The following is a 23920-nucleotide window of genomic DNA, read 5'->3' as shown; positions in this document are numbered from 1 at the left end:
GATTAAACCAATTATGAAGCAAATACATCCCACAGACTATATTCGTATATATTTAAAATTGCCAGATTGAAATGAGTCCTTTTCTAGGAACACCACATTTGCTTCATACTCCATTTTACACTGATGACGAAAATCATTATAGCAATCATAGAATACACTCTGAAATGAAGTAGCTTGCTGTACATGAGCAAACTTATGGCACTGATTTGCCAACAGCTAGAACCTAAGTCTCAGAATTGAATGGACACAGTAAGGACATAGTAGAGCAGTTTAGATGACAGAAGGTTAATAAAACATAAGATACTGTAAAAGTCATACATGACACACAGAAAACAGAACAGGAATTGGGCAAAACCATCACTTCGTCTTTTCTGCATTTCTTCTGACAATTCTATAACTAGGCATGGATGATCCTCTTCCTGCAATTTCCTGCTTTGCATTTCTCTATTTAGAAACTCACAATATAAAAGGGTAATTTAATTAAAATTCACATGCTTAAAATATATAAATACGTATTTAATATAATGCACAATTCAATTCCAAATTGGATTTATTACTAAAGAACATCATCAAGTTAATTATCCATACGATATATGAATCACATGGCAAATTCTAGATGTGTTGGATTAAATTTTCAGAAGTCACTAAGTGATTCTGTTAAATGTATGTCTGTGGTTTCCATGCCACTTCTGAAATTTTCAGCCATTATCTTCTCTATCAAGCATGCCAGTTACAGTATAGTACTTCTCCCTGAACTCTTTCCTATTTTGGGCATTTTAAATATCTTTTCAGAGGTGATCTTCATCTAGCATGGCACAGTATTGATTGGAATTGAATTTGGACGATCAACACAGAAACTTGTACTCAAGAAGCGTGTCCTGAGCAGACCAATGTAAACCTGTAAGTACTCAGGAAATTCACCTTTAATCATACTTGAATATAGCAATACCTTGAATATAGCCATACATTCATATGTTCGGGTATGAAGAGGCACAACGTGTGCTCTTGTAATAGCTTTGCACACGATGGAACGCAGAAGTCTGCATCATCCCATCCGATGACACCAGAGGGAGGCACAAGCCCCACACCAGGTTTCATTCCCTCCCTACAGTAAATACACCCGAACAGCAAGAACAGTTCTGATCCTGTATAAATCCCACTTAAGACCATGATACTGAAGTCATCCATCCCTAGTAAGGCAATAATAAAAGCATCGAAGTCAGATATCACATATCCATTTGTAATAGAGCATTCCTACCTTTTCAGTTTCATATAATTTTCACTAGCTGCAGGTCTGCATTCAGCACGTTGCACCACTATCCCTTCCAAGGCGAGTTTATCTAGAAAGAAAAAAAAAAAGGGCAACACTGGACATTAACATAAAATTCACCAACAAGGTCAACATTTCAATTATTTTTCACTAGAGAGCACTTAGTAAATACAATGTAATTATAAATTCTCAAATCTCAAATTAAGTTGTAAAATCACTGTTATTTAGACACCAAACAAATAAGCAGGAAAAACATGCTTACACAGCTGGTATCCCCTAGACTACCTTATTTTGCCATCAGATCTTTTACATATCAAGAATGAATCACAAAGACCAAATTTTAAATAAGACATAGTAACCATGTAGTCCACTTTTCTCTACGTTTTTGCACTCAGATTATCTAGGAAATGTTCTCCTGGAAATGCGCATTGAATACACTCAGTGACCATGAAAATAGATTAATCTACAAAGAGAATCTGATCATTAAAGTATCTAAAATTAGTGGACATTAAAATGAGAGCTGATTTTATTCCTATCCTCAGAAAAAAAAAGAGTAACCTATTTTCATCTTATTACAAAAAGTTCTGTAAAGGAACATAATGTAATAAAGTAATAATCCTACTTATGCTAACAGTCAGGGAAAACAAATAAAAACTTGCAGTTAGTAATCTAGGAGATCACATACAAAGTTTTGGTTAATACTACATTTACCTCTGTAACACAATCCTGTGTAACCTGAGGGGAACACATTTTTGCCTAAAACAATGACGACTAACAGAGCAACCCAAAAGTATCAGCCTACTCTGTAAAGTAGAAAAGCCTAAAAATTAAAAGCAACTTGAAGCAGAAGGGAGAAGGGATGGTGGCCAAACACCTGCTTTCCTACTACGATGCTCTAGTGCATGGTGGGTGCGTGGAGCTGTGTCGCAACTTAACCATCTCTTTTGGGCACAGCCAGTGCAATATCACAGAATCTATAAAACATACGCTTCTGCAAACAGCTTTGTGTAACAGGAAAGAATGAGTTTCTTAGCTTTAATGGCTCTTGCTACTTAAAATGTCCTTCCAACAGAGAGTCTCATCTTGCTATTGATGTAGGGTTCTACACTGTCACCATCACCTTCAGCTGGCAATGCCACCGAAGATAACAGGAACACTTAGAAGTATTGATGCCAAGTAACACCAGGCACTGAGATGCCTGTAACTTCTCTATTGCTTTACAGACTGAAATATCATGCATCAAGAAATCTAAGTCTGCTCTCCCTGAATAATGCAGAGAGCAATTATTACTTTGACACCAAGTATTTTAAAATGATTTAGTTTCAAATTCCTTGGTTTGATTTAATCTAAATCCTTGAGAAGAATAAGAATGCCATACTATTCCAGGTAGTTTTGAATGAAACAAAGCAAATTTCTAAGAAAACACTTCTGGTTTTATAGATTCCTAAGGTTTACAGTCAGGAGAGACAACCTGGCCAATTTGCCTGACCTTTTGTGTAATACAGACAGATTTTATGCTCTTTCTTCAGTACAGAATCTAGCAATTCATATGTGGCTAAAGTGGTACTAATATTGCTGCTTAATTTCTAATTTCTGACTACTGCTGTAGAAGGTAATAAAAATATGACTCTATAAACACATAAGCAACAAAGGGAGGGCTACAGAAAATCTCCATCCTTGGAACAAGTGGTGGTTTTTATGTCTTTCTATACTATGTTAAGAGCCTTTTAGTACCTGGTGGTTTATCCCTGGGAAAGTACTTACACACTGTAATTGAGTCACTTCTCAATCATCTTTTCAATAAATGAAGTAATTCAAACTCGTGCATTATCTCACCACAATGCAGATTTTATGCCACACTTAAATCAGTTTTGGGTCCCTTATCTGCACCTTGTTCAACCTTGCAATGATGGTTTAAGAACAGAGAGATCAGAAAACAGACATACTACTGTTGTACTGCTCTTACCAAAACCATATACAGAGGGAAAATAACCGATACAGGAGCTGGAATCCCTCACCTCACTTTAACTATCTCCGTTTTATTCAGCAGAATCTCTGAATTGAGCTGAGAGGAAAGAAGAGAGACTTTAAGAAAATTGGTCCCATCTCTTTTAGGATTCAATTATCTGCCCTGCACTGGTGGGATTTGTGTGTGGTGGTTTGTTTGTTTATTTGTTCTGGTTTGGTTTTTTTTGGTTGGTTGGTTTTGTGCAGAGGGGAGAGGTGTCTGTGTCTATGCCCCATGACTGTGCTTCATATTTAGATGGCTAAAACTAGATCATTTTGTCTCTAAAAACCAAGCTCTGGGGGTTGATGGAACTGACTGGCTATTTTGTCACTAATATATCTATTTTGAGTCTTTTCTAAGCCTCACATTCTACCTATGTCCTCCACAGTCCCTGTTCCTAGGAATATAATTGCCTCCAGCTTGGTTAAAATGCATTCTTTAAACAGATTCTGTGAATTAAGTGATCCCAGTCACATCATGACAGTCCTGTCATAGTTATTCACTGTCTGACCAGCATTTGTGTCAACCGTGACACATTTTATAAGTACTGATTCTCACTCGCTACTGTCCCTCTTGCTAATCCTGGAGGAAGCCCTTCAAGCTACAACCCGAGTGGTTTCCTTCTGATAATTACTTTCTGATAGCTGTCAGCCAGTTTTTAATCTTGTTCTGTGCTTGCTGGTGTTGTTTTTGTTTGGTTTGGGTTGGGTTTTTTTGATATAAATCAGTATGTCACAAGATTCTAAATTATGTACAATACAAAATGCTAAGCGTGCTGCAAACATGCTGTTACTTTATCAAACTCACAATCTCCTAAATAAACAAAATTAGGTTGGTTTGACCATAAGACCTTTACACAAAGCCATGTTTTGCCAGCATTCATTACATTTCTGATCTTTTCTACCTCTTGAACTCCATGATAATTTTTCCACTCGTTTCTATGGTGCAGGTTCAAGGCTAACTAGTCTCTCCTCATCAGAGCCATCCAGCCCAGCTGTCTGAATATGTCGCTATAAATCTCTCTGTGCCTTGTACAACTTTCAAATCATTATTAAGTTTCAAGAATCAGGCTCAGTTAACCCGGTAGCTTCCCCACACTAACTATTTAGGAAATGAACCTGCCAATTAAAACAAGCTTACCCTTAGTAACATCTCATTTTTGATGTCTCAATACCCTCTTTTAATTACCACTGATCCAGATTTGGCTTTTAATGTTGCGGTCACTTCACAGTACAAGGCTGTCTGCAGTCTCCAAGATCCCCACCTTGCAGCTAAGATAGCTGGCTGTCAAAGCTCATCCACTGTCCAAAAGCCAAGGTTTATGTCCCACTTTCTTTGGACCCTCTTGGAGATTTTAACACATCCAGAGAGTGCTGCAGAATAAACGTGCAAAGATGGATGCAAACCTCCAGATGCCTCTAGTGGGGGGACAGTTTTTACCTCCTTCGAAGCCTAACTCGCCCTCATTCACCAAACTCAAGTTCAGAGACTTGCACCAGCACGTCAAGAAAAAGACACTCAAATTAGTACGTCTGCCTTGATATTTCCATAGTCCAATCAGCCAAGAAGCCAAAGGATGAACAAGGCATGAAAGCTGCAATTCCCTGATAAAAATACCTATTCAAAATAAAGCAGATAATTCAAGATAAACAAATAGGTCTGGAAGACTAGTTAAGAACAGTGATTAGAAGGGAAAACAAGGCATTTTCCCAAGCACCTTGCACCCTCAGTTGCCCCATGTGGGGTGACAGGTACAAGTACGCTGTAGGTGCAGCTCCACATAGGTTGGTCTACATAACCCATAGCTTCATGTCAGCTGCCAAACACATGCTCCCGCTGACCTCCCTGCCTGAATGCCCCAGTACCAATTCATAAAGGAATTTCAACCTTTGACTGTCTCAGTGAGATAACAGGGAGATATGCTGGGGAGATGCTGATTCCAGCTTCAAATTCTGCTAACGATCACCATCAAACAAAAAGAAAGTGGTTAGAATGCTTAAGGCAATCTTAATAAACAGGCACTGGGGAAATTTACTGGAATTGTGCAGAAGATGGTCTGACAGTGGTTGGGTTTTTTTGGTTAGTTAGTTGTTTGGTGTGGGGGTTTGTTGTTTGTTTTTGAGAGAGAGATGAACTGGCTTGGAGATTGTAACATGTTAGTTTTCTACTCAGCACCCACTTGCAACTTCCAGCTGCTAGGTCTTGTTAGCCCATTGCTAAGTTGAACATCCTGTTATGAAAGGATTTCTGAACTTATGTAGTCTCCACCTTTATAAAACCTAATAAAAATAAATCATGGTTTCTCAAATCTTCCATTAGACCTATTGTTCAGCTTTTTAATCATTCTAATTGGTCTGAGAAAGTTTAGTCCATGAATTTCTCTCCAAGCTGTGGGTCTCACGGCCAGGCTTGGCAGGGTGTGGGACAGGATCTGGGGTTTACCAGCTCCTGCTCTTTACCAGAGGTGCTGGTGATGGAGGAGATGAAGACCTGCCACAGGACACATGATTCCCAGATGGCAGGAAAAAGCAGAAGGAAGCACAGTAAGGACAGGCTACGGGCACATCTGCCCCCGCTCCTCAGCAGGCAGAAGTTGAGCTGCTGCTTCCCAGCGTCCAAGTCAGAAACCCCAGTTCCCCCTGCCAACTTACACCTCTGTGCAGCTTCCCAGGCTGTTGCACACGATGGCTGGACAAGGAGCAGCACTGTCCTACGCTTGACCTCAGCTCTGCTCTTCCAGACCAGAGGCAGTTTGTGGCACCTCTTGCCCATTCGAAGGGCAATCTCAAAGTTGGTGCCCTTCTCAGATCAGCCTTCCCTGGAAGCTACGCAGCTAGAGGACAGGTTCACCCAGTCTTCACTTGGCACTCCATTATTTAGGAATCCAAAAACATACAGCACACTTGTTTTACTGACCACGGCACAGAACAATGACCTCACATTCAGTTCTCAATATGCAGGCAGAGCCTCTGTCTCAACTCTCCTGCAAACATATGTACACAAGCCCCATCTACAGTGTATTCCTGCAAATAAAAACTTAATATTTGGTTGTATTAAAATATTATCCTAACAAACTATCCAAATGGTTCTGTAACAGCAGTGTATCTCCTTATTGATTACATTCTCAGTCTGTATCATCTCCAAACTTCATCAGTAACTGCCTCCTTGATCACCGACTAAAAATAAATAGGATCAAGAACCAAATCACTGCAACATTTTAGCAATAATTTTCTGCTTAACATTTGCCAGTTGGAAGCCTGCAGATAATTTTTGTATAGTTAAATGGAAAACTAATACCGTATATATTCTAATTCAAAATGACAAACAAGACATACTCAAAAATTTAACAGAAAAAAGCATCACCTGCTTTGCTGAACAAATTGTAATAAAAAGGGGAAAAAAATTTGACACGATCAATTTTCCTTCTACCCACACTGATTGATATGATATTAATCTTCATTAATTTTTTGACTGATTGACTTCTGAATCAGATGTTTTACTATTTTTAATACAGTCCCTTTTTGTTTTTAAATACTTGGGCCATCCAATTCACCCTTTAAATACCGGCATAGCATTCGCTTTTTCAGTATTGTAGAACTGCAGTGCTCAAAAATTATTTAAAATATCAACAGCAATCGTTGATAGAGTTTCTTAGACAGCTCTTTAAAAAGTTCTGAATGCAAATTGTTCAGACTTGCTGATTTGAAAATCTTCAGTTTTAATGAGTGTGTAGAGCTTGTCTTCAATAGCTGTTAATCAACATCCTGGAGTTATTGGAATGAGAACCTCTATGCCACCAACACTGTGAGACAGTAGCTACTGAATGCTTTAATTGTCCAACAACCTGGCCAGTTTTCTGTGTTATGACATTGAGCAAATAGTAAACTGCCTCAATAACCCAAACAGATTTCATTAGCACGGCTTCCTAATACACTTCAAGAATTCTTTGCCTCTTATAGCTGAGATTTGTCCTCATATCATTTTGTACTGTAAAATGAAAAAGTAGCTGGTTTTGGTAACCCAGGTCATTTCTACTGACAACAGACTCTCAGTGAAACTGCTGCTGCTGCTGTTCGGACACGTAAGTAAACTGAACCACGGGTAAAGCACCAGTCCTGAATCCTCAGCTCCATGACATGCTCAAGTTTCCAGACCAGGAGGTTCAGGAGGAGGATGGAAGTTGAGGAGGAGTGAAGTTATTTTCCAAAAGGAAACATGCAGGACAGAATGAGGGCAGGTGCCCAGTCCCCTCCTTTTTGGATTTATTTTCCTGTGTAGCTGACAAACACCGGTGCTGCATTTTCACTGTGTCCGGGACGGCTTGTCTGACAATGAAGAAATTGAGAAGCTCTGTGGATTGTCCTCCTGGTGCAGCCCAAAGGGTAAGTTGGAAATGGAGTACTACTACTACTGCTACAGCCACTCTCTGAAGTGTGTGCAAGAACGCTTAGTATATTTTCTGACTTAATTGGGAACCAAAACAATATCCATTCAATTGCTGGATTCCCATGCTATTCCTTTTACCTGAACGGCAAATCCCACTAATGATTTGTCAAGTGGCTGTGACTTCAGGATTGAGAGCTACCAACATCGGCAAGCAGACAGTGCAGAAACAAAACAGTTTACTCGGGGCACAGGAGAGCACACAGAAGCAAGATGCTCCATCTCCGTGCCAGAGGGAAGCAAGAAGATCTGGGATGCACTGGGCATATCTCAACTATCGCACACCAGGTGCACAACACAAAGACACTAAGAGCAAAAGAATGGTCAAAGCCCTAACCTGATTGTGAGAAATACTTGCATACCTTTACCAAAATGAACTTTTGCATGGACAAAAGGGCAAAAAAAGGAAATACAGTTCCTCTAGGCATAGCTACACTGTCAGAAAACAGTGAACGATATGAAACCACCCCACTAAAATTACACTTGCTGCAATACCATATGTATCACCAAGTGCACAGGAAGAACGAGGGCTCTTCAGAAAAGTTGTAGTATGGCACAGAAAGTGGAAAATTTTCATAAAGATATGCCAGGCTTTCATTTTGTCTTGCAGATGACTGTCAGCTGTAGAGAAGTAAAGTTACATGGGTTTGTGGTGGTGAAAATTTTACAGCAGCTCTACATTTTTCAAGTCTCAAAGGTTTAAATGTAAATATTCATGATCTCCACAGAGTATATTTTCCACATCAAATCGATTTTGAATATTTTATCCTACAAAATGCTAAAATGATTTTGCATGATCTTTCAAAGAATAGTTACTGGTTCACAAAAGTGGAAAATTTCAACTGCAAGTGTTAGAACATGGAGAGGAGGATGAGCATGAAAAACTAAGTGAGCAGATACTGTTCTGTAACTGCTGCCTCTTAAAATACAGACAGCTTAGCTGGTTGTGAAAGATTTCATATCTTCTACAAATCCCAGCTCTCTTTGGAAATCCTTACTTACTTGTGCCAGGACATCCCTAGTCCAGCTTCAAAGCATTTCGAGATCACTGTGTAAGGTCAAAGCACCACAGGAATAGTTCTCTTAGGGTTTAACAGCCACTGACATGGTTCAACACTGTAGCTATGTGCAACCTAAGCACATTAACTGAATTTGCCATCACTTGACAACAAATTAATTTTGAATGGGTGTCTCTTGTAATGAAAAAAAAAAACCCACACAAAAACACCACACACTTGAAACTAATTGGATTTTTTATTTTCTCAGTTCTTCACTCAATAATTGTGAAAGGAGTTAATTTTGAAAAAAAAAGTCCAAATCTTTAAAAAACAGAAACAGGTGGAAACCTCTTCAACTGAAGTTATGCTGAATGTATCGATGGCATCAAAGAGTTAAAGTTAAAACCATGACTAATTCCTGATAAATTAAATCTAATGAATAATGTCTGCTTAATGTATCACACGGCAGCAGAAAAATTTAGCATATCAGTGCTAGGAATACCCTGGCAAGGAGTAGAGTAGGTAAAAAAAGTGCATTTATTTCTACTAGATTCAGTTATCAACTAATAAAATAATATAGTGATGACTCTACAGTATCAAAAAGCAGCCTTAGAGACAGCAGGAGCAGTAGGAATGAAATAATTAGAAACAGAGCAGAAGAATTTACAGAGGAATAATCTGACTTTTCATTGTTAATCAGCAAAGCAGGAGAGATCGACCTGTGAAGTGAAAAATACATCTTGAAAAAGACGGGACGTGTTCTCTGGGTCCAGCCCAAGGTAAGCGCTGGCTCCCGCCCGTGCCGGGGAACGCGATGCTGCAGCTCCTCTCCGCTGTGCCAAGAGCTTCCCCTCTCCTGCTCCGGGCTGCAAATGTTTAAAGGGGAAACCTTTCTCTAAGAAGCGACTAAGAGAGAGCCTCAAAGCACAGATTCAAGGAGACAAGACAGCCGTTTGATCCATGCACGCTCTGCCGATGTTTCCCCTCTCCCCGTAGCCAATGTTGCTAAGCTATAATGTTATGTGGCGTTCACAGCTATCTGTAGGCACACTAACCCTTTGTTCCACAGGGCAGCTGAGTTGTTTCTGTCGAGAGAGAACAAACTGATGCTAGATAGCCTCAGTGACTTAAAAAACACCACTGATATAAAACAGTAAATCCCCTTTCTCAAATAGTTTTTACCTATGGCACAGAGAAAGGCAAAAATCAAAGCCTAATCAGGCTGCACTTGTGTTGGTGTGGATACTCCCACCGACTCCTAATGGAACCTGTCACTACAAACTCCAAACAGTCAGACTAGCAAGTCCTCAGCATCGCTTCCAGAGCATCTTCTGTGAAAACATCTCACCACTGCTCAGCTGTCCGATAAACGAGGAATATGTATGTGTACACACTCCACAGACGACCTCCTCCTTGTACAGATGGGGACACCTTTCCTTTCAGTGTCGTCCTGCTGAACGTACCACGTATTGTAATCAGTACCAAAAAAAAACCAGGGGAAAAACGCTCTGTGAAAATTAAAATCCTTGAAACACAAACAAAGCTATCTGTTTAACACCATAAGTGCTAAGCACAATTTGGCCAGCTGATACTACCAATACATCTTAAAGTATTACAAATAAGGTGTCCTTTAGAACAGTAGTATGCATTTCTGTGAACAACGCCCAAAACTATGTAAACTTCTCAGACTTAAAGGAAAGAGACACACAGTTGTTATACCCTTCTTCCCTTATACAGTTAAATGCAAATTCTCCTTTACAGTCATATTCCTGATATCTCCCTGCATACACAGCTGATACGCCACCTACTGCAAACCCGAGCTGACAGTCGGAGCAATGCTAGCAGCATTTCCATTCCAACATCGTGCCGGAGCTGAATAAAGGTGCTTTAAAACAGAAAAAAAGAGAAACCTCTTTGCCAGCTGACAAGAACCAAGCAAGAGAGCTGGCTTTTTGTCCTCGCTTCGATAATGGAGAGAAAAATAAGCAGAAGAGAAAAGGAATGTGAAGAAAAACACAGCAACTCCGAGGGCTCTGAGCAAGACAAGGACTATAAAACGTCTCTGATTACTCTGAATGTTGGTGGCTATCTATATATCACACAAAAACAGACATTAACCAAGTATCCAGATTCTTTTCTGGAAGGGATCATAAACGGAAAAATAATGTGCCCATTCGATGCAGACGGTCACTACTTCATAGACAGAGATGGACTCCTTTTCAGACACATTCTCAACTTCCTACGAAATGGAGAACTTCTGCTACCAGAAGGATTTCGAGAAAATCAACTTTTGGCACAAGAAGCAGAATTTTTCCAGCTTAAAGTACTCTCGGATGCAGTGAAATCAAGGTGGGAGAAGGAACAGCTAGCATCTCGAGAGACCACTTTCCTGGAAATCACTGACAGCCACGACCGTTCACAAGGACTTAGAATCTTTTGTAATGCTCCTGATTTCATTGCAAAAATAAAATCCAGAATTGTACTGGTGTCCAAAAGCCGGCTGGATGGATTTCCAGAGGAGTTTTCAGTATCTTCAAATATTATTCAATTCAAGTACTTCATAAAGTCTGAAAATGGTACACGACTGGTACTGAAGGAGGACAACACCTTTGTCTGCACCCTGGAAACTCTTAAGTTTGAGGCTATAATGATGGCTTTAAAATGTGGATTTAGACTGCTGACCAGTCTGGATTGTTCAAAAGGGTCGATTGTTCACAGTGATGCACTTCATTTTATCAAGTAATCACAAAGGCAAAGGAAAGGAGCATGCAGCCAGTAAACCTCCTCGACCTGCAGCCTCTCGGCATCACAAATAATGTATCTAACTAGCCTCGTACCACTGAGCTCGGCTGCTAATCAATTGATGTGAGCTAATGGTATGTAAATCTCATAATGACATCCATCTCTGGCTTACTTAAGCTGAATGAAAATTTGATGCCTGAATTTAATAAAAATTCTCTGCTAAACGTTGTAAACACAGATTGAATGCTTTATGCTATTTGTAAAATGTTTTCTCAATTCTGTCTTTCAACCAGCGAGTCTAGCTGAATTTTTGTGTACTTGTATGACTAACGTGCACACACCTAACTGCTCTGCTGAACAGCAGGGAGAATATTTTCATATAATAAGCAGGCTTAAAATATGTTTTGCTTATAATGAATTCCGAATGGCTTTTAACTGGAATAAATGATTTTGAAATGTCCATTAGTGTTTACGCTAATCTATTGTACTGAGTTTACAAAAACGAGATTGCAAGAGGATTTAAAATTAGTCAACTTGATTTTAAAGTTAAATGATTTGTCAACCCACTTAAAACCAAATTTATAGCTGTGTTACTACATTAATAACAATCACCAAAAACATGTAAGCCAACCAATGTTATGGGGATTAGTTCTATCATGGGAAATTAATCTGCACAGAATGTTGAATTTTCCAAATATATATACCTATCAAATGCTAACTAAAAATACTTGACATAAAGTTTCATGTAACAGGTTTCCAGTAATGACATCCTACAATGCTTAAGTCACTATCTCCTACTAATCATTTGTGCTCATAAGGACAGGGAATTAACAGAGCCCTTGCTTTGCACAATGGCTTACTAAAAGCAACTAGTACTATTAGTTTTGAACAGACCACCTGCTGGCATTTAAGTTGCATCACTCTAAGAAACAGAATACATAGCTTCTTTTGTCTTATCTCCACTATTTAGCACATCTCTTCATTTATACTTTAAACAAAGTTCTAATAGCTTCTATGGAACAACTGTAACTAATTTAACCACAAGTATTACAAGCCAGTCACTCCGCAAAAGCAGACTGGAAAATCATCACAAAAGGCAAGAAGAAGCTGCACTAACTCTATGTTCAAGATTTGTCCATCAGTGAACCAAACCATCATTCACAGCTCATACGAACCCAAAATTCAAGAAAAAATGCTATTAAAGAAAGAAAAAACAACCAAGTAGTTTCTTAACCTTCCCAAAACGACAATTTTGTACAGAAAAAAAATACTAAGAACATCAACAATATTCAGTACAACCCATACTAGAGGTGACAACCGAGGAAAAGAGCTAACACAAGACGGGTTGTGAACAGTTTTCTTCTGGATTTTAGAGGGAACAAATCCATCCTTAGCTGTAGTGACTGGGAATACAAAACCAAGTTCCACTTATCTCTCGACATGAAACTCTATTTCACTCGTTACATACAATAGGTGGTGTTAACTTGGTCCCTTGCCAGAGTTGAATTAAGAGAGGGACTCTACATCTCCAGACCAAGCAGTAGTGACTGAAAGATATTCCAATAAGATTTAATCAAATGGGTAAATCCAGCCCCTTCAGAATACTCCAACAGAATGAACCCACTGTCCAGAAACAATGAACTTTTCTATCCAGTCCCTATGTTATGGACTTAGAGACCATAAAAGATGTGGCTCTAAGTGGAGCTTTTCCAAATTGAACTCTTTAAAAATCAGATCACTCTACATTTCTGGCATACATGCTTAAGAACTGCTAATGTATCCCAAAACTTCTCTGAGCTTGTCCAAATTTATTAACTATCTACAAAAAAAAAAAGATATATAGTAAAAGACAATTCTTTATGTACACCATCACTGTCTCATCCTCCCTTTCCCTCCCCAAGTAATTTTCAAATTGATATCTTCAAAAAAATCCTCATTAACTACTAATCCTGTACGTACACAAATCTATAGGACTTCTGTGAAAGTTGCCCTAAAAGAAATCCAAAATCCTACTGATCTTCTAGGACAAGAGCTAAAACCACCATCACACAGAACAATGACATGAAAAGCCCCTTATGGACACAATTCTTTACGTGAACAAGGGACAAGACAATCTAAAAAAAGCTCCATAACTAGTTTACAACTTTTAAAGAAGCTTGCTCTCTGTGCTGTCAGATACACAGCCAGCATAAGCACAGAATCTGGAGGAGGCTGTTGCTCCTAGGATGTCAAATCATCCATTTTCACTTAAATGCTTTTGGTTATATCCTTCGCTCGTAATGGATCCTTGATTGAGATTTGAAGTGTCATTGCAATTGAAAAGAAAAAACAAAAATAACAAAAGTAAATTTTTATTTCAAACAATTAATATACCTACACGTTAACTAAAATATTTTGTGGTTGTTTGCCTTTCAGTTGGGCTCTTATGGCGCCAAACATCAAGGAATCATTAGCACCTCACTATCAGAAAGCAGTAGCAGTTTTTCATCATAGCACGACTTCACTCATGAAAATGCAGTAGGGAATTTGACTGGTCTGCATTTGTTGTAGAAAATACTTTTGTAACATAAGCTGCTCACAAGCTGGTAATCACAGGTAAAATTTAAGCCATCTGAAAAATCTCCTAAGAATATTCTATAGCTCTTCTTAAAAGATTTACTGCAACGCTTTTATTTGCCAGGCTTTTGGTTCTAAGTACTTACCTTCCCTAATAACCTATGAAAGAGAACTTGAACCTCCTATTTTTTTTTTAAGTGAAAAATGTACATCCCTAATCATTAGTAAAAATAAATCCCTGTGTTGTTTTATTTTTGTTATTTAGAATTCAATGATTCATTACCTTAAATGCTATTCACTGCATTTTTAAAACATATTTCTATGTAAGTAACATGACATCTACGGCATATATGTAAAGCCATCTGCTATAACACTAACTTCAATCTTGTCTTCTTTTCCCATTTTCATGAGCGCTCATGCATTTCTACAAGTGGCAGGGTTTTAAATTTTTACATGCCATCTCTGATTGAAGACACCTCACTCAGCTGTTTGACTCACGCAGAGGAAACAGAAGGAAGATGAGGGTAAAAAATTCATTCTCTTCTCTGTTCACATTGAATCACACCGTTATCAGCTACAATCGAGCACTTCAAACTGGTTATAAAGTTAAATAATTTTTCAAACCAGGGTGTGGGGCGGGTGTCTTGCTTTGGTATATGAACAAAATGACCACATAAAAACTCCATACTGTGACTAATGTTTCCTTTTTACTCCATAAATATACTAAATATAACAAATATATTTTGCATATGTTCAGCCCCTCAGGTGGATACTTGTGTTCCACCACTGTAGAGTGTGCCAGAAAAGGTACCCAGTTATATATAAGTTACCTTTTCTGTCTTTCTTTAAGGTTGGAAATGTAATATTTAATACTACTACGACAAAGAAAACTGCAAAACCAAGTGTTTAAGTCAGAAATACAGCTGTTCTAACAACATTACTTAGAATATGATGTGCATGCAAGGTATTTTTATTCCTCTTTCTCTAAGACTTGGGCCACCATGAACTTATCAGAACAGTCCTACAAGTATCAGGAAAGAACAACAGCTTCCATAATTTCTTTGATGATCTCCAATTGCTCAGGTAGGAGTAAAGAGGATCTCCCCCCCTTCCCTAAGGAGGCACTAAGCCTGTTCCCAGGCTCGGGCAGCTCCACCTGCCTCCCTGCCTGTGTTTTTTGGGTGGAGAAAGGGGCCACTGAGCAGAAAGGACAGAGGGAGTTGAAGGCAGGACAGAGCCCATACACTACAAGAAGAATATCCTTGTCCTTATGACTTCCTTGAATGACTGCTCATGAAACTATATAGCTGCCAAATTGACCCAAATACCCACACTTTGACGCCCATCTTATCTATTGATGGATGAAGAGCCAAGGGCTCTTTTATCCCACTTGGTAGTACACTGGCATAGGTACCAACAATTCGGTTTATTTCTATATAAGGACAAAACCAAAAAGTGGCTGCACTACGTCAGACTAAGGTCTGTCTAGCCCAGTGTCCCTGGTGACTGTGAACTGTTTCCATCCCCTGAGCCTTCACATCTCTGGGCAGAATCTCCATTTTTGATGCTTTGACCCTCACAACCTTTCCCTTCTCTTGTTCCTCCCCCTCATCATACTGCTACTTTTCATTTTTCTCCCCCTGTACTCTTCTTTTTTCACCAGGTGTGCTGTGGGGCTTTGTTAGGGATGCCTTAGGAAGAATATATAAAACCAGAAAAAACATATTTGATGCTCCCTTCAAGTTATTTCCTCCATCTCCAGCCACTTACTGCTTAATGATTTCTAGAGCCAGATGTGGTTTCTGGAGGTAGCCTTGATGCTGTGACACACACATGTTGCACAAGAAGCTCACATTACAGCTCCAACTCCACATCTCCAGTACCTGCTCACCCACTGAACAGTGTTTCACAGCACCACAATAGCACTGTTGACCTTTTTAAATACCCACGTCTTATTTTTAATTGCCTTTTTGCATTTGTACCTGTTACAACTGTGTAAGTGACAACTGGTCACTTCTGCAGCAGGTAATATTTGTCTAGATCTTAAAGGGGAAAAAAATTACATCATCATTTGCAACAATCAGTGGTACTGCTATTTTCATCTCTTATTTAAAAGCATTACAAGGTTCCCATTCAATAAAATGTGAACTGCTTAAGAAAATTATCTTCCTTCTTTTCTCCCTATTAGTACACAAGCAGAATAAGGGCAAGCAACAAATACTATAATTTCATAACGGCAGTGCCTCATCCATGAATTTATTTGAGTAGAAGGGTCATGTTGCCCTAATTCTGTTAACTAATGAATCAGGATTGGGGATGAAGAGGATGAGTTAACTTGGGTCTATGACAAAAATAAATATTATTTTCTTAGGCTACAATTATTTCATCTTTGCTAAATAATTACTGGCTAACCCTAATTTTGTCTCCTGTCCTGCAACAAATGGCAGAAATTTTTAGACTGACAGGAAAGTGACTCCTAGTTACAAACCTGAAGGTATTCTCATATGAAGAGATGGGCTTCTATAATTTACTACGTTGAAAGGAAAACAATTGATAAGGCATGAGAAATTTAAGATCAGAAAATTAACATTATGCTTTTGAAGTACATAGGACTTACAGAATGTCTATCACAGAAAACGCTGTCTCAAAACACTGCCTCTATAAATCATCATCATTTACAATAAAATGCCAGAAAACAAGAAGTGAGGCAAGGGCTGGGGAAGGCAGGAGGGAGATGTACGATGACACCTGAAGAACATGGACGAGCAAGCACTAGGAAAAAGAAAATACAGTTGCCTTTCTTTCTGAAATAAATTGCATAATATCCTGTAGAATTACAAAATCGATTTCTTTTCCTAAAAGAGTGTGTAGTAGGAGTACCATACACAGCTAAAGCAACCATCTCCCAAAAAGCTGTTTCTATTTGCACTGGTTTAAAATCATTGCCATTATCGTTTAACACTACATTTGTTCATTTTAAGCTTCAGAAAATAATACTGCTCTGCCACTTCAGAAAAAAAAACTGTTCACAAAGCTGGTACAATAATTATAGCTGTAAACAGCAGCTACTCATTTAAAACACTGTTAGAACATGATGACATGCAAGTTCAACATATTAACATTTCAAAACTAAGTAGTTAGAAGATGACTTATAAATTGAGCTATTCTGAAGGTTTGTAAACTTCCCCTGATAACACAAAAATGACTAGAGTATTGCCTTGTTTACTGGTGATGTGACTTTGGGGGAGATAATCTTGATTTACAGAGTTCACGAAACCCATCATCCTTCTGGACATTAAAGGTGGATTCCACTAGTTCCACCTCAAGTATTATTTCAGTTACCTGAAAAACCACATCTCTAAGCTTTTCCAGGATACAACTTTTCTTTTTTGCCTTTGACACAACCCCACTCCAAGCTTTCAACAGCAGCTGTTTCCCAAGTATGGAAAGTCTGGCCAAGAGGAGGTAGCAGCTTTTCTTGCTGACATATCCTGAAGGGAGATTCGGTGTACCATGTACAGGGCTGGCACTTCACCAGCTGCAGGAGTGCACCAAGAAGATGAGAATTCAGATTTTAAAGCCCAAGGTTGCTTGCTAGGGAAATGCCCCAGGAAGATGAGGGGATCCGAAGAGCTTGTTAGAGCCATGGGTCTGATGCTCAGGGAAGCTGGAAGTGCTGGAATCTCTGAGGGAACAGGGTGGTGAGAGAGACCACAACACCTGGGCAGTGGGAGATGAAGAGGAGGGACAAGGGACTCTGTTTCAGTGATCATCACCTGTGGGCCTTGGGTTTATGGAGAAGGCACAGATGCCAACACAGAGGTCATATAACACAAGTAATGCCTAATTATCCTGAAACCACTATATATTTTTTTTAATTAGAAAAAAAAAATCCCTTTGGCTTTTCATATGTGTTGTTTCAGAAAGGCAATTTTCTTTTTTGCAGCAGAAGTCAGAGAAATTCACTTTAAAAAAAAATTGTTAATAGAAAGCCTCAAGCTACAAATCTCCTGCTGCAGCCCCACAGAAAGCTGTTTGTTATCTCAAAGGAGGTTCTTGATTTTGCACCATAGCAAACAGATGAAGGAAAAAAAAGAACAAGTCAGAGGTGGACACAGACTCTCTCAATTAGTAAGAAAAAATTAAGCAAACAAACTAGCAATGAGCAGGCTAGGCATCAAAACACTGTAAACAGAACAAGCAGCTGTAACACCAAACCCAGTCATTTATTGCCTCGCTACTACTTAAATAAAGCCTTTGGCAAGTATTAGGGATAAAGCAGTACATTTTCTCAATGCTGAAACCGGTAGTCTCAAAGGAGACAAATTAAAGGTCCTGCAAGCCAGGCTGATAAGAATCAGCTAAAGAGAGAAAAAGCTATTCTCAGGTTAAGAGTCTTATCAATACTTCATCTAAGGCCTGCAGCATTGCCAGGGCTTGTGATATTTCCAACACATTTTCTAAAATGAACAGCAAATAATGTTCTTTCCCGACAGGGCAGAAATCTAACAGGTAGGCTATCTTATGCCTTCTCATATGATAATAAAAGTCCACCTCTGTAAGGCTTTTTTTTGCCAGGCGCAGATGATGGTTTTAGGGTTTGCCCACAGAGTACTGTGCAGAAATCCCTAAGACAACCTGCATGAGTAAGACAATTTGCTGTAGCACAGCTCCTCTATTGCCGCAAGATGCTGGGGCTGGAAAAGCCTTAGAGCTCAGGAAGAGCATGAAATAAGCTTTGCTAGACTGTTTTCAGCCTCAAGCATCCAGAAAGCCCAGGTCATACTGTGCTGCAGCCTCCAGTGCTCTCGCAGCTGCAGTTAGCAAAGGCAACACACAACCTTAGAAGAGACGCTCTTGCTTTTGCCTTCACTGCCTTCCCCCTCAAAAGTTCCTTCTGCGGTTAAAGGGAAGAAACTTCAACTATTCCCAGTGCAAGCTGTGTAGCAACAGTATAGAACTGGGGAAAAAAAGATAGGGGAAGAAAATAAAAAGCAGAGCCTGAGAGTAACAGTACTGGATCAAGCTAAAGGTTGCTTTGCTCAGCACTGTGACTCCAGCAAAGTGGCCAAAAGCAGATAGATATCCATGAAGAAGCCTAAGGGCAGAGCAGACATATAATTCTTGCAGGTGTGCATCCCAGTGTCCACCAGACTTTTGTGGCTTGAGGTCTCTTAAATCAGATGTCCTCCCAATCTCAGTACTCTCGGTGGATTTTCTTTCACATACCTCTTTGGTCTCCTCTAAGGTCATGTAAGTCTTCAGCAAATAGCACCTTCACATCTACATCTTCTGGCATGGAATTCAACAGCTCTGAGTACAGAACCACCTCTTTTTATTTACTTTGAAACTGCCTCCTGCTAGCTTTACATCTGCCACACACCAGTCTTGTACCAGCCAAGGCAGCAAGCATTTGATCTCCCTCTGCCCTTTGATCCATCATTCAGGGCTCTAATTTGTGATACTGCAAAGGTCTGAACGCATCAAATGCGATCGTGCTGGTAGGTGGGTGAACTGCAATAATCAGGCAAAATCCCTCACGTAAGACAAACACGATTTGTGGGGTCACAATCTGTGACGCCAGGCATGGCTGAAATTCCTGGAATGTCTCAAGAGTCAGAAGGGAAGACCAAGAACTCAGATACGAGCCAAAATCATCCTTCTGCTCAGTGCAATGCTTCGACGAGCTGGATGCGGACATGGCTGATAGACAGAATAGGCTCGTGGGATTAACTCCCGCTGTTTTATATCAGGTTCTGTTCTCAGGATGGAGACTGCATGACTATAAACACATCAGTGTTGCCCAGACAAACATAAATATTAGAATATTCATACAGTATACTAAAATGAACAGCCAGATCCTAAAGACACTAAGGCCAGCTATGCAAATTCTTAAAAAATTTAACTCTAGTTAGGATTGACCTTCATTAAATCCATGTCCTTTTTGCTGATCTAGCAGTGCACCTTCCCTAATTCTCCACAATATTTATTATAAACAAGATGATAGACTTTGATTATATAGTACATATGCCTTAAGGCAGGAATTGCTGCTTCTTTGTGCTTTTTAACAGCTACAAAAGGAGTCTCGATACTGATTATGGCTCCTGGAATACTACTGGGAAGTTCGTATTTTAAGTTTTGTTGCATTTATCTGTCAAGAAAAAGAGTTATATTTTCCAGACAAAAACAGTTTATGTGGCTTGCAAATGACAGATTACATAGCTAAATTATCTTCAGCACTGAGTTTTGAGCTAGTATTTAGATTAAGAATTACTGTTTCATTCCTCCTGATGATAATTTTTCAGTTCAAATTCCAGTTTTGAAGTAGAACTAATATATGTTCCAGTTTTGAAGTAGAATTAATATATGTTAACTGCTCTAAAGTGGCTGAAATCAAATGTGCATTTAGCAGCTTCATGCAGTTCTGTCTCATAACGTAAGAACTCTGTGCCTTTAACAAAAAGTTGCTGATTTTAACACATGGAGTTCAGTGTTTATCAAAGTGCTTACACTGAATTTCCAATATTCCAACACACATATAATCAACATCTGATTTTTTTTTTTTTTTGCAACATCAAAAAACGAAGCAAATGAGAACTACAGACAATTCAAATGTTGTGTATTTATGTCTGCAGTAAAACATGTACGTTCACAATTGGCAAAATTTTAATATTAGGTTCACACTATACTGTCTGCAGCCGCTCAGACAATTTATTCCTTTTAGCAAAAGTCAAATCAGAAATGGTCCCAATGGTGTCTCTCCCTCCACTAGGATGTATTTGTATTACTCACTGGCAGGTTTAGGGAAAAGAGATGACTAACACCTTGTCCTAAAGCATGTTAAGTACTGAAGGCTGCTATTTGCTATAAACTTACGTCAAAGACTTTAAGTCATGAAATTTGGATACAACAGGAGTTCAACTGGCTTGAAGTACGTTCAAGAATTTCAATGAGTAAGTTGCACATGAACACTCCTGGATATAAACATTCTTCAAGAAAAAGGTGCATATGTCATTTGTGTACAGAGCTGATACGCACCTCTCCCCCGCCCAAAAGCAACACTGTGCTTTGAAAACTACTGTCTCAAAGCTTAGGCAACATTATAATAAATTGCTGCCCATCCAACTTTCATTTAATGCAATTCCACAAGGACAGTACCTAATTACATTTGTTCTTACATGAGAATACATTGCTTTACCATATCATTCTCAACAGACTACCCAGGCTCAGGGCAGAAGCTTCTGGGCATTTTCACTGGGTGGGGGGGAGGGGTGGGGGGTGGTGGTGAAGACACATTTTAACTGGCAGAAATGTTCATTTCTCACAGCTTCTGTAACCACAACAGCACTTCCAAGTGGGTGCAAGCAAAGCCATAGGCAAACAGGAGCAACATACACATATTTGGGTTTAAATCATTTGCTCAGCATCATATGGGAACAAGAGACAATTCTAATTTCTCTTTTCCTTTAGCTGAGCATGTAATTTGCTACACCCCTTTCACATTTCACCAAAACCAGCCTTCAGGCACTAAACAACATTGGTTGGATCCCTGAGCACTGTTTATCACATGCACTAATCAAATAGGATTTTTGTATGGAACAAGGGATCTAAAATTATCAAGCTGTGTATGCGAAAGGAGCTCAAATTTAGTTAAGGTAAACTTGTTTCAGGTGTGCCTTAATTCCTGAATATTTTGACTGTAACCAAAGCATCATTCAAGATATTATGAACGCTAAAAGTTTACATGGGCTCAAAAACCAGCAGGGATACTTCATAGAAGGAAAATCCCCAAGGGTCTGTTAAATAAAACACCATCACCCCTGGCTTTGGATCTGAGCTGTGAGTCATTAAAGGCTGGAAGAAGTATTTTGGGGAGGTATCACTATGCTTCTGTGTTGTTCTTACACTCTTCTCAAGGCGTCTGCAATTGGCCATCCTGGAGGACAGAACACCAGACACAAAAGATACCATCTTTGTCTCAAAAGTACTTGTTGTAGGCCAAGATAAAGTAGATTAACAGCAAAATGGAACACTCAATAACCTGAATTACTTGAAAGGCACTTTGGAAACAGTTATCCATGTTCAATGATTATTTTGAGAGAAAAAGTGAACAAGTGAATAACCAAATAAGCACAACTGATGACTGGGAGTTCTCCTTTAAATGCCCGAGTATAACCAACTACCATCACTCAGAAACTGAATCCACAACCAGCTTGTTTCCATTAATGGGTTTAGCACTTCATCTTGTCAGCGTATTTAAACAGCCCCCAGCATCCAGTAACTCATTCTTCTGACCGAAGCAAAAATACAAACAACTGAACATGACCATCTTACATAATATTCACAGAATAAGGAGGAGACACCAGGAGTGAACAACAGGCAATTCAATCATTCAAATGCAAACTGAAACTGAATTAAAAACCTAAAAGCCAAGCAAAACCAAGTGTGCACCTGTACAACCAAGGAGCATCAGAGAAATCTAATGTAATACCAAAATTCTGATTCATTTCAGCAGTTAAACTGTCAAGATCTGCTTTACGTGCAACATCCCACAGCAGTGAGTCTCAGTTTTCAAGTGGTATAAAATACCAGTCTCTAAAAAGTAGCCCTTCATAACCTTAAAGCCACACCACAATTAACATATAATCAAAGTGAACAGGTTTTAACAAGTAATTGAGAAAAATTGCAAGTTATAAGACACCTTGGATTCAGTACAAGTCTACAGACATTTCTAACACAAGCCATAAATCTCTGGACATGCTTTAGCCACTATAATAAAAAGCATCTTAATATTAAAGAGCTTCCTCCTACAAAAAAAACAAAACCCAAACCCTGCACCTAGCCAGACACAAAGTACATACTTTTGACAACATTTATTTGAATTGTGTTTCAGTATCAAAAGTCAAATATTAGAAAAAAACCAAACATCTGCATGTTAAAGTGTCCGAAAAAATGCATTCAATAAGATATTTTGAAAACCTGTTAGCATTAGGCTTACATTTAGGAACTGTCTTTAAGACAAGCGGGAGACTCCTTCCAGTCCATCTCTGCTATTACCACTTGTGAGCTCCAGCCCAGTCCCAGCTCTATTTAATCCGCGTGCATATCACAGGTAATCCTTCTACTAACAGGCCTGAGATTTGTCTATATATTTTGTATTAGCTGTGCCTAGTTTCACAGGCTCTTGCTAACATCGGCACTTATTTGCACTAGTATGTTAATTATATTTTTGAAACATCTCTTTAATAAAAGTAGAAAAGGGGATCTTTATTAAACGCTACCTGCACTTGCAAACCCCTGTGTTAGAATAAGACTTTCTGGAACTGTCTCCTTCAGTGGCTGTAAAGGGAAGTCTACACAGACCAGCTCAGACCTGAAATAAAATCTATAGATTCCTAAGGCTACCTGATACCCTATCTGATAGAAGCATGCTGCCCATTTCACAAAAACAACAACAAAAACCACAAACAAAAAGCAAACAAACACAAAACCTACAGCAAATAATTGAAGGGAAATACTTTTATTTACTACTCTGAATCATGTAAAATCCCAACATTTACTATAGCAATTGCAGTTTGAGAAGCTCCCTTAGAATGTTTAACTGTACTTACAACATCATTGGACTGACTAGTATGTAACTGGTAGGTAATATCAGTGCACTAACAATTTTTTACTCTTTCCAAAGAATTTATAAACCTTCCACAAGAAAGATCTTTTCACCAGAAAACCAGAATAAAGTGCAATACTAGAACACTATTTTTCTGACTGGTTAGTCTATGCAATTAAAATCAAATAAGGCAGGACTGGGAAATTTGGTACAAACTTTCCAGTCAAGAGGAAAGAATTCAAACTAAAAGATACTGACAATGAACCTAAAAAAGAGTTGAGAAATAAGTTTTTTTT

General features: G+C 38.9%; 2 protein-coding genes across 2 annotated transcripts in view; one reads left to right on the top strand and one right to left on the bottom strand.

Annotated features, from left to right (window-relative positions):
- Window positions 1-23920, bottom strand: part of GTF2F2 (general transcription factor IIF subunit 2) — a 95118-nt gene that overhangs the window by 51773 nt on the left and 19425 nt on the right. The window contains exon 6 of the mRNA XM_080363378.1: window positions 1259-1340. Coding sequence (XP_080219504.1) covers window positions 1259-1340 — 82 coding nt within the window. The remainder of the gene's footprint in view (window positions 1-1258; window positions 1341-23920) is intronic.
- On the top strand, window positions 10689-11462 carry KCTD4 (potassium channel tetramerization domain containing 4; the record flags this gene model as incomplete). Its single annotated transcript, XM_080363379.1, has 1 exon — window positions 10689-11462. The coding sequence occupies one exon, from the start codon at window positions 10689-10691 to the stop codon at window positions 11460-11462; it is 774 nt and encodes a 257-aa protein (XP_080219505.1).

Source organism: Nesoenas mayeri (genome assembly GCF_963082525.1).
Source record: "Nesoenas mayeri genome assembly, chromosome: 1".
NCBI classification, from domain to species: Eukaryota; Metazoa; Chordata; class Aves; order Columbiformes; family Columbidae; genus Nesoenas; species Nesoenas mayeri.
The sequence above is the reverse complement of the archived record's forward strand: the minus strand, read 5'-3'. Positions and strand labels throughout refer to the sequence as shown.